The sequence below is a fragment of the Tyto alba genome, unplaced genomic scaffold, assembly GCF_018691265.1.
Source record: "Tyto alba isolate M040663 unplaced genomic scaffold, T.alba_DEE_v4.0 Super-Scaffold_13, whole genome shotgun sequence".
NCBI classification, from domain to species: Eukaryota; Metazoa; Chordata; class Aves; order Strigiformes; family Tytonidae; genus Tyto; species Tyto alba.
This window is the reverse complement of record NW_024881275.1, coordinates 48684192-48697185: the sequence shown is the minus strand read 5'-3', so window position 1 is coordinate 48697185 and position 12994 is coordinate 48684192. Positions and strand designations below refer to the sequence as shown.

General features: G+C 35.0%; 1 protein-coding gene across 1 annotated transcript in view; it reads left to right on the top strand.

Moving 5' to 3' along the window:
- CHD1 (chromodomain helicase DNA binding protein 1) overlaps positions 1–12994 on the top strand; it is a 57558-nt gene that overhangs the window by 20237 nt on the left and 24327 nt on the right. The window contains 13 exon segments of the mRNA XM_032993664.2: positions 547–651; positions 1949–2016; positions 4113–4265; positions 4565–4836; positions 6358–6583; positions 7438–7538; positions 7800–7978; positions 9059–9125; positions 9128–9185; positions 9729–9945; positions 10535–10624; positions 11484–11674; positions 12791–12979. Of these exon segments, the coding sequence (XP_032849555.2) occupies positions 547–651; positions 1949–2016; positions 4113–4265; positions 4565–4836; positions 6358–6583; positions 7438–7538; positions 7800–7978; positions 9059–9125; positions 9128–9185; positions 9729–9945; positions 10535–10624; positions 11484–11674; positions 12791–12979 (1916 nt within the window).

Below are 12994 nucleotides of genomic sequence, written 5' to 3'. Positions count from 1 at the left end.
TAGTAAGTCAGACAAATTCAGGAAAAAGTGGTTTTTAGAAGTCTCTTAAATCCAATGGGCCAAAATTACCTGCACTCCCCTGTGTTATATGGACTTAATTGGGGTAGTAGACCATATTTATGAAAGGTAGTCATATATTAGTTGCCACAAGAATTGGAAACTGTTAAGGATTGCCTGTTACATTTTTATTCGTGTACTTCAGTATTACTGTATGAAATAAAAACATATCAGCTAAGTGGACTGAAAGGATTTATCTGGGTCAGTTTAAAAATTTACTTTTAAATGTTTTACCTTAACAACACCTGCACAACTATTGTTAAACGTGCTGCAGAAATTTTCCTGTCAATTCTGTTCTGCAGGAATCTTACTACTTTAAAAAGCTATCTGATATTATTAGTCCACGCAGTATTTTGTAGCGATTTTGTTTTTTTTTTTTTTTTAAATTGATAAAAGATCAGTCTTAATAGTGATACTCAGGAAAAGTAACTATGTGGTAAACTGGAGACTTTCAGTATGTTTAACTATTGCATCTCTGTTCCTGTTCAGTTTTGGAAATCTAGTCCAAGTATACTTGCTGTGCAAAGATCAGCAGTGCTCAAGAAGCAACAGCAGCCACAAAAGGCAACATCATCCGACAGTGGTTCAGAAGAGGTGAATAACATAATTTAGATTTTTGAAATGTAAACATCCCTGTCTTGTATGTTTGAATAAAATTATGTAGAGCCAAGTTATATTCTCTTAAGAGTGTGTAAAAGTCTTGTCTTAGTCTATACATGTTACATTCCGATAACTGACATTTTTATAAGCAAAAGTAAAGATATCTCTAATTACTTGCTAAAAATATAACAGTCTCAACTATGTGGTATTTTTACGTAGATATCCTGTGATCTATGGACAAAGTTTTCAAACCACACAATACTGACTTACGTTGTATTTTTGGCATCTTGAGTTTTGTAAAGACTGTTAAAAATGCTAAAAGATTTTTTCAGCTGTTTCTATATAAAGGTAGATACAAAAGTGATTTTCAAAAAGTCCATATGAAGTAAAAAACTACATTTTTGGAAATTTTCTAACAAAGAATTTTGCAAGTTTTCTAACAGAAAATAATTCTTTTATTTTAAGAATGACACCTGTATTCTAGGTGTTTTAAAACGTAATTCGTAGGCTAAAGAAATGTTGGATTTGTGCAGTGAGAACATCTTTTAAGGACACTAGTGACTATGAAATGGGATTTATTTACAAAGCAGATTTTTATCCATCATAAAAACTGTGCAGTGTAGTCACACTTATTTCATTGGATTTATGTTTTTTTTCTGGTTTAGCAGTTCATCATTAAAACTTAAATCCCAGAGCTAAATCACCTGTTGTTAAAACATTAATTTACAGCTGTTATTACGTACTCTCTGAAAGATGTTTTTCAGGATAAAGCTTAATGTAAATCTAAACTTAATCCTGATGAGATTTGGTTTAGGAAAATCTAATTTTTAAGAGAGTTCTTGTTTTTTCTTTGAGCATAGAGAAAGAAGAAACGTGCTAGTCTCAAGATTTTTTTAAACTGGTGTTTAAATGTGAAGGAATATGGAAGGTGAGAAAGCTTCTGAGGGTAGGAGATTTTATTAGTATTATGATAGAACCATTATCTTGATTAACTTCAGGCAGCTTAAACCATGACAGTTTTTATGTAGGCACAATGGATGTTTTTTAAGACGGGTTTTTTGTGATGTTCTCTAGATCTGTGCTGGCAGAATGTATTCATAGATGGATAAATACAAAAGCAATTGCAGTCTTTATCTCATTCTGCATTAACAGCTACATTGTGGGGGATGAAGAGGGTAAAACAATAATATGCCTCCAATTTGAAGAGGGAGCTGATTTATCTTTTTAATGTTAGAAGTAATTAATTCTTTTTGTGATTATGAATTGTGTTTATCTTTTTCTTCACCTGCAGGAGTCATCAAGTAGTGAAGATTCTGCAGATGATTCATCCAGCCAAACCAAGAAGAAAAAACATAGAGAGTAAGATATTTTCATAAATAATATCTCAATTTTTTTGTTAGTGACATATGCTTGTAATTCATGCTTCATTTCTCTACACTTGAAATGCTTGTTCCCTTTTAATTCATCACCATCTTTCATTTCCAATTTTCTAAATGTTTTTGAATTTTAAAATAAACTCTCAAAAGAAAAGTCTACATCATTCATTTCCGAGCAAGAGTCTGTAGTATTGTTCAAAAACCTACATCAGTGCTTTCATTTTTAAAATAATTTGTTGCAGTTTATTTTTGAGCTGAAGGCCCTTCCTAAAAATTCTTGTAGGAATGGGAAACTACTGAGGTAGGTTGTCTCAACAAATTTAAGTTAGAATCTCTTAATTAATGCCAAATTCCTTTGATTGGTTGTCTTTTTGTTTTGTTATTCCTCAGCCATGTTTAAGAGTTATTACAGTTCTGATAGTAATTAACTTTATTGACTAGCAACTGAAAATAAGCTCCCCCTAAATAATAGATCAGAAAGTTTGTAAAAAGGATTATATGTTGTTATTGTGGCAGTGACCAGTTTTTTATGAATGGTGTGTAGAAATTGAACTGTTCTATCATTCTTCTAGTTCATGAATCACCTCAGTGTTCAGGGTTGCCAGTGTAATATCTTAAAAAAAAAAAAAAAAAAGGCACTAACTATGTAAAATGGTACTTTCCTAGCTATGAGCTGTTATTCCCAGTCTTTTTTTAGTTAAGAATTTGATTGCATCTAGTAGTATACTCCATTATGGAAAAGATACTTAAGTTTAGGAACTCATAACCAAATCACTTAATATATCCAGTCCTTGAATTTTTTCCTATGGCTCTTCTGCACAAGTATGTCTGCAGTTGTTATCTGACAAGCAGATTAGAGATTTCTCAATATATAACTTGTTACATGATCAAGCCTTAGAGGATGATGCTTTATATCTGTTTTCTTATATTTCCAAATAAATACAGGTCATGGGTTTATGGTTTGTTTTGTTTTCTGTTAAATTTTCTGCAAACGGTAAAAGTATTTTAATAAGATACTCTGTACCATTGGCCATGTGCCATCTGTAAAATAGACACATATATGATGGAACATCTTGGATGATGGAACAATGGGTGTGTAATTTCCTTCAGGGCCCTTTGTCCTGGAAGATGGGAAAGAGGGAAGAGGAGGGGGATCAAAGCACTAATTCCTAGGTTTCCTGATTGGAAATTTAAGGAAGAGGTTTTTTGGTAATAATAGGGCAGCTTTGAACATTACTGCGGCTCTAGTACCTTGGTCCTGTAGACCTAAAGATTATGTTAGTATAAAGATTTAGCAAAGTTTCAATAATATACCAGACTTTTTTTTCCTTTCTTTTTTCTGAAGCTATTATGAATAAATTTGTCTTTATAAAGTCAGAGTTTGAAGCAAGATACTGTTCAATCAGTGGTACATCTTTCCTGTTGCAAAGTAGATTATCTCAGTTAAGCAGGAACAGAGATCCTGCTGCTCAGTCAGAAGTATTTTACACCTAGTATCTTGCCTGGTTGCGAAGCACTGATGGGAGCTTTTGAGAGCTAGAGCCACTCACAGATTGCTGCAATTCAAGTTATTCTGGATGTTTCTCAAACCTGCCTCTTTTTGATTCCTGTGCCAAGGTTGCTGCTTCTTTACATGGGCCACAGGGACCATAGGCAATAGACTATATGGGATTTGTCAAGAGTATAACATGACAGGGCTTTATGATTTGAGTATGTGTAAGTTCTGATAAATATGTATCTTTCCAGTAAATTTGTTAAGTGCTTTGGTTGCTTAATGTCATGTTAGCTCATTTCTTTGTGCTGAAATTGATATAGAAATCCATATTTTTGTTTTATTTGGGATTTTAAAGCTACCTCTCGATAACAGAAAACTTAGTCAAAATGCCTTTGAAGCCATTGGGCATTTTTACTTATCTGTTATTCATTGATGACAATTTTCTATCTCATCAACTGAAATAACTGTTACAAGATTTTTATTTCTGTGAAGAACGTTGAAATTACAGCAGATACCCTGTGGATGAATATCTGATTTTAAAAAAGCACAGTGTAAGTAACTCTTTTGTCTTTTAATATGTGCAGTGAAGACTGGCAAATGTCAGGATCAGGGTCAATATCAGGAACCGGTTTTGATTCTGATGAATCAGAAGAAGATAGGGAGAAAAGCAGTTGTGAAGAGAGTGAATCTGATTATGAGCCAAAAAACAAGGTCAAAAGCCGGAAACCTCCAAGCAGGTAAGAAGTCATGCATTTGGATACTCTGGTACTATATTTTTAATAATCAGTTGAGTATTTTCTGTACTATACATGCAAATGAAAACATTAATGCTTATTAAAAATAAAGTGAAGGGATTTTTTAAAGCTACATAAGATGTTAATATATGAATGCTTTCTAGTGAATACCTTTTCCTGTCTGCTGTAACGGAAAGTGGACTGAGCATTCATGAAATACATGTATTCAGAAAGCAGTACAGATGACTTAGAGCTGTCCCATTTGAAACATCATTGTTGTGTCATACCTTATTGTCTTCAAGGATTAAACAAAAAAGTGGAAAAAAGAGTGCAGGACCGAGAAAAAGGCAACTTGAATCATCAGAGGAAGAGGATGATGATGATGATGATGATTATGATAAGAGGGGATCTCGTCGCCAGGCAACAGTCAACATTAGTTACAAAGAAGCTGAAGAAACCAAGACAGATTCTGATGATTTGCTGGAAGTTTGTGGAGAAGATGTCCCACAAGCTGAAGAAGATGAATTTGAAACTATAGAGAAGTTCATGGATAGTCGAGTTGGCCGAAAAGGAGGTATTTTTTTTTTTTTTGGTCAGTGTTAAGATCCTGGAGTGCATTGTGGTGCAACTTCAGCAGATGTTCTCAGCTGTAGGTCATCTGTGGGGTTTATAAACACCAATAATTTTATAGTTAACCAAAAAATCATCTTTCCTATTTGTAAGGATGTTCCTTTTTGAAGTCCCTTCTAAATGTTGCACAGTAAAACATAGAAGAATTGCACATGTATGTGGAAAATCAAAATTAAGTGAAAGAGAGCTCTGTATTGCATACATGCATACAATATTGTTATGCCACTGTTTGCACATTTTAGTAATATTTGATCAGCATAAATTATATTCAGTGGAGTGGAGGAAGTGGATTAGATAGGATAGCTGACTACTAATCTGAACCCTGAAATACAGTGTTGGCAAGGCTGAACCACTGAGGTTATGATTTCAGTTCTTGCTGTACAGATTGTCTCAGTACAGTGCAGTGTGCGCAGTGACTACAAAATACATCTAAAATTTCAGTGGTGCACTTGCATGTGAACTCTTAAAAGTGTTTTTGAATAGCGGTGGTCATGTCATATTTCCAGCAATTATGGGATGCAGTGTCTAGTAGTTCTGCTTATGTGTTTGAGTCTGCAAATTAAGAGTTTTGGATACAAAAACAAACACATGCAGAAAAAAACCCCAAACCCTGGACCCTTTGCACTTCAGAGCTACTGTTCTCCATTAGTTATACCCTGTATGTAAAGTTTCTCACTCATCTCAACACTTGCACTCTTCTTCCTCTCAACTTTCTTCTCCCATGTTCTAGCATATCCTGCTCCAGTGCATAGTGTTACTGCTGTGGTCAAAGCCTTTGGAGCTAAGCTTCTTATATTCTTCCTGCCCAGATGATGTTGCTGCTTGTACTGTCTTTTGCTGTTGCCACTCTCTGTGGCTTTATCTGGCCCTGCAGCTTGCTGGGCTATTTTCCTTACCTGGCTGTCCCCACAGAAGTGAGCCTTCTTCCTGCTTCTAGCATGCTTCAGCTGTGATACAGACTGTATTTAATTAAAAATGTTCTCAGGTAAGATAACAAAGGCAGAAAAAGTAGTAAAACATACTTAGGAAGAGATGGATTTATAGTATCCCTAGTAGAAAGTTATTGATGTCTCAAGGCTGACCGAGCATAATGTCAGATGTCTTTTGTATGCTCAGAGATGGGAGTAATGTAACAGAAGACAAGCAGCATTAGTAGAGTGTTCCATAGTGATCACTTTAAAAACTAGGAATGCAAAGAAAATTCTTAGAAGGAAACATAATAGATTGTAGATGAGGTGCAGAAGTTCTGATGACTTTTTTGATTCTCTTTTGACTGCTTGTGCATGTGTTAACATACCTACATCACAATTGTGCAAATAAAAGTAATGACATGAGAGCTGTAGATACTAGCCAAGTATATGCTCATCTAAAAGTATCACTAATTGTTTTCTACACTACATTTCTTACTGGTTAACTTATGACAATGCACATTTGATTAAGGCTTATGATGTGGTTTCTTTCTCAGCCACGGGTGCTGCAACCACCATCTATGCAGTTGAGTCAGATGGTGACCCAAATGCTGGGTTTGAAAAGTCAAAGGAGCCAGGAGAAATACAGTATCTTATTAAGTGGAAAGGTTGGTCACACATCCATAACACATGGGAAACTGAGGAAACACTGAAGCAACAAAATGTTAAAGGAATGAAGAAACTGGACAACTATAAGAAAAAGGATCAGGAAACGAAACGATGGTGAATATTTTTATGTAGACTTCCATAATACTTATTTTGTAACAATGTAGATGTTCTGTTGTGTTTCTGAGAGCTGTTACCTGTTTTTGAGGGCATAATTTCAAGTATCTGTAAAACAGGAAGACAAAAACTTTAAAAGTTGAAGCCTCCTTAACATGTTCTTGTAAGATTATCTTCTGAACCTGATTTGTGTGTGTGTGTGTATGTTTTTTAAATGGAGTTTTAACAAGATGGGTAGTGTTTAAAAATAAGTTGTACCTTTTACAAATTTTGCTGTTATACTTTGATTGGAGTTCTTCAGGAACTGCTGCAGAGATTCATGTTTTCTTGATGCATTAGCCATGTCAGATTACTTTGAAGAATTCAGTTTTCTTGGCTCAAACCCGAAGTTCAAGCCTGAGAGCAAAAACTTGAAGAAATCCATATATTTTAAAGTCACCTCTTCAGTTTATTAGTATGTTTAATATGATCATTGAATACTGGTGGGATTTTTAACAACTTAATCATAAGATAGGTTCTTATAGGGTGAGCCACCCTGAATACTGTTTTCATGAAAATATTCTGTAAAGGACGTTACTTACTGTTGATAATAGGTATTATGAATTAGCTGCATGACTAATGCCACCTTTAGCTATCATAGTTGTGTCTTTTGATAAGCCCTTTCAGTCCATTAATGATGAGGTGTCTAAGCCAGATGCAACAATTTTGTAGTAGAAATTTCGGAGTTGTCCCTTCAAAAAATACCTCTAAGCAACATCCCTGTGATGCTTACATTCAGAACTTTAGAGTCACCACATTTTCTTAGTGTTGAACTATACTGTGTAGTAAGTGTTGTAAATTAATTCCCATTACAGGCTGAAAAGTGCTTCTCCGGAAGATGTGGAATATTACAACTGCCAGCAGGAGCTTACAGATGATCTACATAAACAGTATCAGATAGTGGAAAGAATAATTGGTATGTTACAAACTTGTGGACAGAAAACAGTGTTGAGAATTCTCTATGTTCACTGCTGGTATGTTACATCTGTAGTTGAGAAATTTAGAATATGAATATCATTAACTTCTTAATCCAGAACAAAACTTCTGGTAAAGAGAAAAATTGTCATACTGTCTGTGCTATGAAGCTAGCTTATGTTGTCTTATTACCTAAAATGAGTGTTTTCATAAGATACAGAAGTAAAATGCTAATCAGATATCTTCTGGTGCATTTCTGCAGCTCATTCAAATCAGAAATCAGCAGCTGGTTATCCAGACTATTATTGTAAATGGCAGGGTCTGCCGTATTCAGAATGTAGCTGGGAAGATGGTGCTCTCATTGCCAAAAAGTTTCAGGCATGCATTGATGAGTACTTTAGCAGAAATCAGTCCAAGACCACTCCCTTTAAAGATTGCAAGGTGAGTATGTAACTTGAAATGGAATGATTGTACTGGCTCTGGCTGGATTAGAGTTAATATTCTTCATAACAGCCTGTATGGCCCATGTTTTAGATTTGTGACCTAAACAGTATTGGTAACACATTGGTGTTTTGGCTGTTGCTGAACAGTGGTTGCACAGTGTCAAGGCCTTCTCTTTTTCTTGCTGTTCCCTCCCAACCATGAGAAGGCTGGGGGTGGGCAAGGGGCTGGGACAGAACACGGCCAGTACAGTTGACCCCAGCTGACCAAAGAGATAGTCCATGCCACTTAATGTCATGCTCAGCAATAAAACTGGGTGGACTGAGCAAGGGGTTTGAGGGTGGCTGTTTCTTGAAGACTTGCTAGTCATCAGTCTGCTGGTGGGTTAATGTGTGACTCCCTTTGTGTCACTTGTGGAGGTTTTTTTGGTTGTGTTTTTTTTTTTTTTTTTCTTGGTTGTTTTTTTTTTTCATTCATTCACTAAACTCTTTGCTTTAACCTACAAGTTTTTCTCACTTTTACCCTGTCATGTCTCTCCCCTGTCCCGCTGTTTTTTCCCTTTCAGGTCTCTCCCCTGTCCCACTGGGGTGGGGAGTGAGTAAGCAACTAAGTGGTGGCTTAGCTACCAGCCAGGCTCAAGCCACCACATCAGTTGTGATAGTAAAAATGTGAAAATCTTCTATGAATCTGAAGATAAGATACATATTACGAAGTATTTTTGACGGTTGTTCAGAATAGTAATAATCATATATAGTAATATATATGGAAAATATCACTACTAAGAGTAGCTTTTTGTAGATACCAGTCCCCTGTGTTATTACTGACATTCAAATTTGGGAGTGTTTAGTATTGTAGCTTGTTTTAAAAGTACTTAAACTTTGAGTGAGTTAATGTCACTCTTGTTGTGAAATTCAGATTATCAGTCAAACTAATTTCAACTTGCAAATTGCTTCATGTTTTTATATGGCCTAGTTTTCATGGATGGCTACCCAGTAGATACCTACTACTATTTTTTCTGTGAGAAGAAATTTTGGTGATTTCACTCAGTAGTAAGACTGATGATCAATTTGCTTTTGACAGGTTCTGAAACAGAGGCCAAGGTTTGTTGCACTAAAGAAGCAACCATCTTATATTGGAGGACATGAAGGTTAGAGTTAAGAGATTATCAGTTAAATGGATTGAATTGGCTTGCTCACTCATGGTGCAAGTAAGGATAGTCTGAAATGAGTTTTTCTGTTGTAAATTGCAAGCATTTGTAAAACTTTGAAATTGATTTTCCTGTGTATTTTTTTGAAGGTGAAGGATCTAAGTGGAGTGGTTTTACTCAAAGTAGTAGCAAAGTGTATAATTCCATGGCTGTTCTCAAAAAACAGCTAAGCTCAGTTGTTGCTTTGCTTTTAATTTCCTATGGGGGTAAATCATATTTTAAAAAAACAAACCAACCTAAAACAATAAAACCAGAATACCCAAAACAAGCTTTTCTGAAATGTCAGTATTAGTGTTATACTTTAAAATTAGACTTGTGAGGAATACTTGCATGCTTCTTGTTAATTTTGTTAATTTATTTCAAGTATTAAGTGTGGGGTGGTGGTTGGAAATTGTTTTTATGGAAAACCAATGGAAATAAACTTCAAGATATGTGTAGTTGCAAAATAACTTGTATGAGTGTTTTTTTATGCTCAAAAGATAACAATTTCTTCTTGTCCAATCCCTCCCCCTCTCTACATCCCCCCTAAATTATTTTTTTTAGAGGGAATAGCTGTATTCTTGCAGATGAAATGGGTCTGGGCAAAACAATACAAACAATTTCTTTTCTGAATTACCTGTTTCACGAACATCAACTGTATGGGCCTTTCTTGCTGGTTGTGCCACTTTCTACCTTGACTTCTTGGCAAAGAGAGATTCAAACTTGGGCTCCTCAGATGAATGCTGTAGTCTACTTAGGAGATATAACTAGCAGAAATATGGTGAGTATTTCTTTTTATTATTGGAAAGGCTTGTAGGTAAACAACGCTCACTTCATATTCCTATCTTCTGCTAATCTCCAATGTTTTGATTAGGACTGAACAAATACTTACTGAAACACTGTGCATTTAAGAAGCAAATGGAAAGCTTAGATTTTGATCTGATATAAATGTGTGTGAAAGATTTCCTTCCTGCATAATAGTGAGAGCAGGATTAAAAACACAGTCTTCCATTTGAAAACAAATTAACTTCTGCCATATGATTATTAAGGTGGATATAGTACAAATGAATACATAAGCAAGCCAGTCATGACCTTAATTTATTTCCTGAAGAGTTGTTGGTTCGTTTTTTTAATGTATTTTCTGAATGTTAGTAATCTTATCCATTAATGTAAAAGATGTTTTGTAGAAATTATTTGCTGTTTATTCAGAAGTTTAAACAAAATATTTCTGGAGTGATTAGGTAGGCTGGAAGGTCAGTCTTGTGTATGTTAATATGTTGTTCTTCTGTTTTGTGATCATATTACTGTATGTCATTTACATTGCTGCATCTCATTCAAGAAAACCTTTTTTCTCTTTATTATTTTTGTAGATAAGAACTCATGAATGGATGCATCCACAGACTAAACGATTAAAATTTAACATACTTCTAACAACATATGAAATTTTGCTGAAGGATAAGGTAATCACACTTCTTGGGGAGATAAAAATAATTTCTCCAGTGTAGAACTGTCTTTAGACTTGCATGTATTTGACTTGTGGATCATTAAATTTATGGAGAGCGTGACACTTGCTGTTTTTGGAAGTATGACAGTGTGTGGTTTGGATTTTTGGGGGGGGCTTTCTCTCTGTTGGTTTGGGGGTTTTTTTTTAAGCACTTCTAGATTTTTTCCATATGTGTGGTGATTTTCCATTTTGTTAAGTGGGTAAGACTTCTTTTTCTCCAGTTTGCTTAGGATTCTCATTACTGTAATAATCTTCTTCCATCTTCAGGAGCTCTACTTTGCAGACCACTATCAAGGAACTGAAAAATAACCTAGCCTCTAGCCCCAAATATGATATAGAACTCTGAAATCCCATATAGTTTTTCTTTGTTGTTGTGCATACAGTAGTATGTGTACATGTATTAATACTGTCTCCATAGTGGTAGCACACAGTTATTGTTAATCCTTCTAACCATATATGTGAATTTTTATAGGCAATTAAGAAACAGAACATTTTCACTTGTTTTGTTTGTACACACTGGGAAGAGGAGGTCAATAGTAATTTTTTTTTTTCCTGTCATGCTGAAATTAATGTGGGTCAGATTTTTGGCCATTCTTGTGATTTTAAGCTTAATTTATACTTTCTTGGGGTGCTTGCATAGCCTTTCATTGAATCCGGCAAATGTAAAAGCCATAGTTATTACTAAAAACTTAACTGTACATATTTTATTAAAATAAACCAAGAAGTGATGGTGTTTACAGCTTAATTATAAAATGTGGGAAACTATTCCATGTGTTTATTTGTATAATGTTTCCCTCTTCCTTCATTTCTTTAAGTCATTCCTTGGTGGTCTGAATTGGGCGTTCATAGGAGTTGATGAAGCTCATCGTTTAAAAAATGACGACTCTCTTCTGTACAAGACATTAATAGACTTTAAGTCTAACCATCGTCTTCTTATTACTGGAACACCTCTGCAAAACTCCCTTAAAGAACTTTGGTCTTTGTTGCACTTCATCATGCCAGTAAAGTAAGGAAGAGTTTTACATGATTCTTTTAACATTTTTTTTGGTCAAGCTTGTTATTGTGAAGTAGCTCAGTGATTTGAGAATCAATAGAGAAAGAGAATCCTACTGAAAGATAATACTCTGCATGAAGTAGATGCATATATTTTTTCATGCTGCTCCTTATAAGTAACGCTGGTAATAGTTGCCACTTTTTTCCATTTTAGCTGTCCACAAAAATTATGGATTGGTGTATGGGTTGAACTTGGAGAAGTGACTTCATTTTAGCATAAAAGGAAACCCATATGGATTTAATCTGGGGAAATAGAATGGAATCTTTTCTGTGTTAGTACTATTAATGAAAACAGATTTGTACCAAGATGCCCAATATCCTGTAGTTCAGTCAGATAGCTGGTTTTCTCATAAGGTCTGTGTATAGTAAGCTTACTGTATTGACCTTATTTTATACTGACCTCTGTTTATACCTGAGATAAATTAGAGCTCATATGTGAGCGCACATGTTCCTGTCAGACATTTTGTAAATGCCAAGTACCATAGCTCCATTTAGTTTGAGCTATGGATTGTACTGATTTCAGAACCTTACAGGCAAAGCCACTATCGTCTAGTACCCATTTTTCATTTGATCATGAAGTCTGTTCTCCTAGTCTGTTAGCACAGAAGATGGTTATGCTTCAGCTAGACCATACAAGCTGCAAAACATAGATTAAGTAGTCTCTTGTTCTCTTTCACACCCTCCAGCCATGCAGCTGATTTTTCATGCTGCTCTTGATAAATGTAATAATGGAATTTCTGCAACCATCTAGGTGAGTATCCTTGAAGAAAAAGATGTTGGTTTTCCATTGGGGAAGTTAAAAATTCAGTAGTTTTCATTCTGTAGATGATTTTGGACAAATTCCATTCTTCTATTTAGAGGCAAAGTTTTTGGAATCTTTTGTGAGATTAATATTCAGAAATTGTATAAATTAAACAGAAGAGAGTGAGGAAGAAATTCAGATGTGTGTGTGCTTTTGTGATGTATTTATATGTGTTCTGTGTTTGTGTTACCTTTCTGCTTGAATTTTGCATCTTTAGGTCATTCACAGTATGTCACTATTTTGCACTCATTCTTTATTATGTTGAAGGTTTTCCTCCTGGGAAGATTTTGAAGAGGAGCATGGCAAAGGGAGAGAATATGGTTATGCAAGTCTCCACAAAGAACTTGAACCATTTCTGCTGAGAAGAGTTAAAAAAGACGTAGAAAAATCTTTACCTGCTAAAGTTGAGCAAATTCTGAGGATGGAAATGAGTGCATTGCAGAAGCAATATTACAAGTAAGTAACAGCACT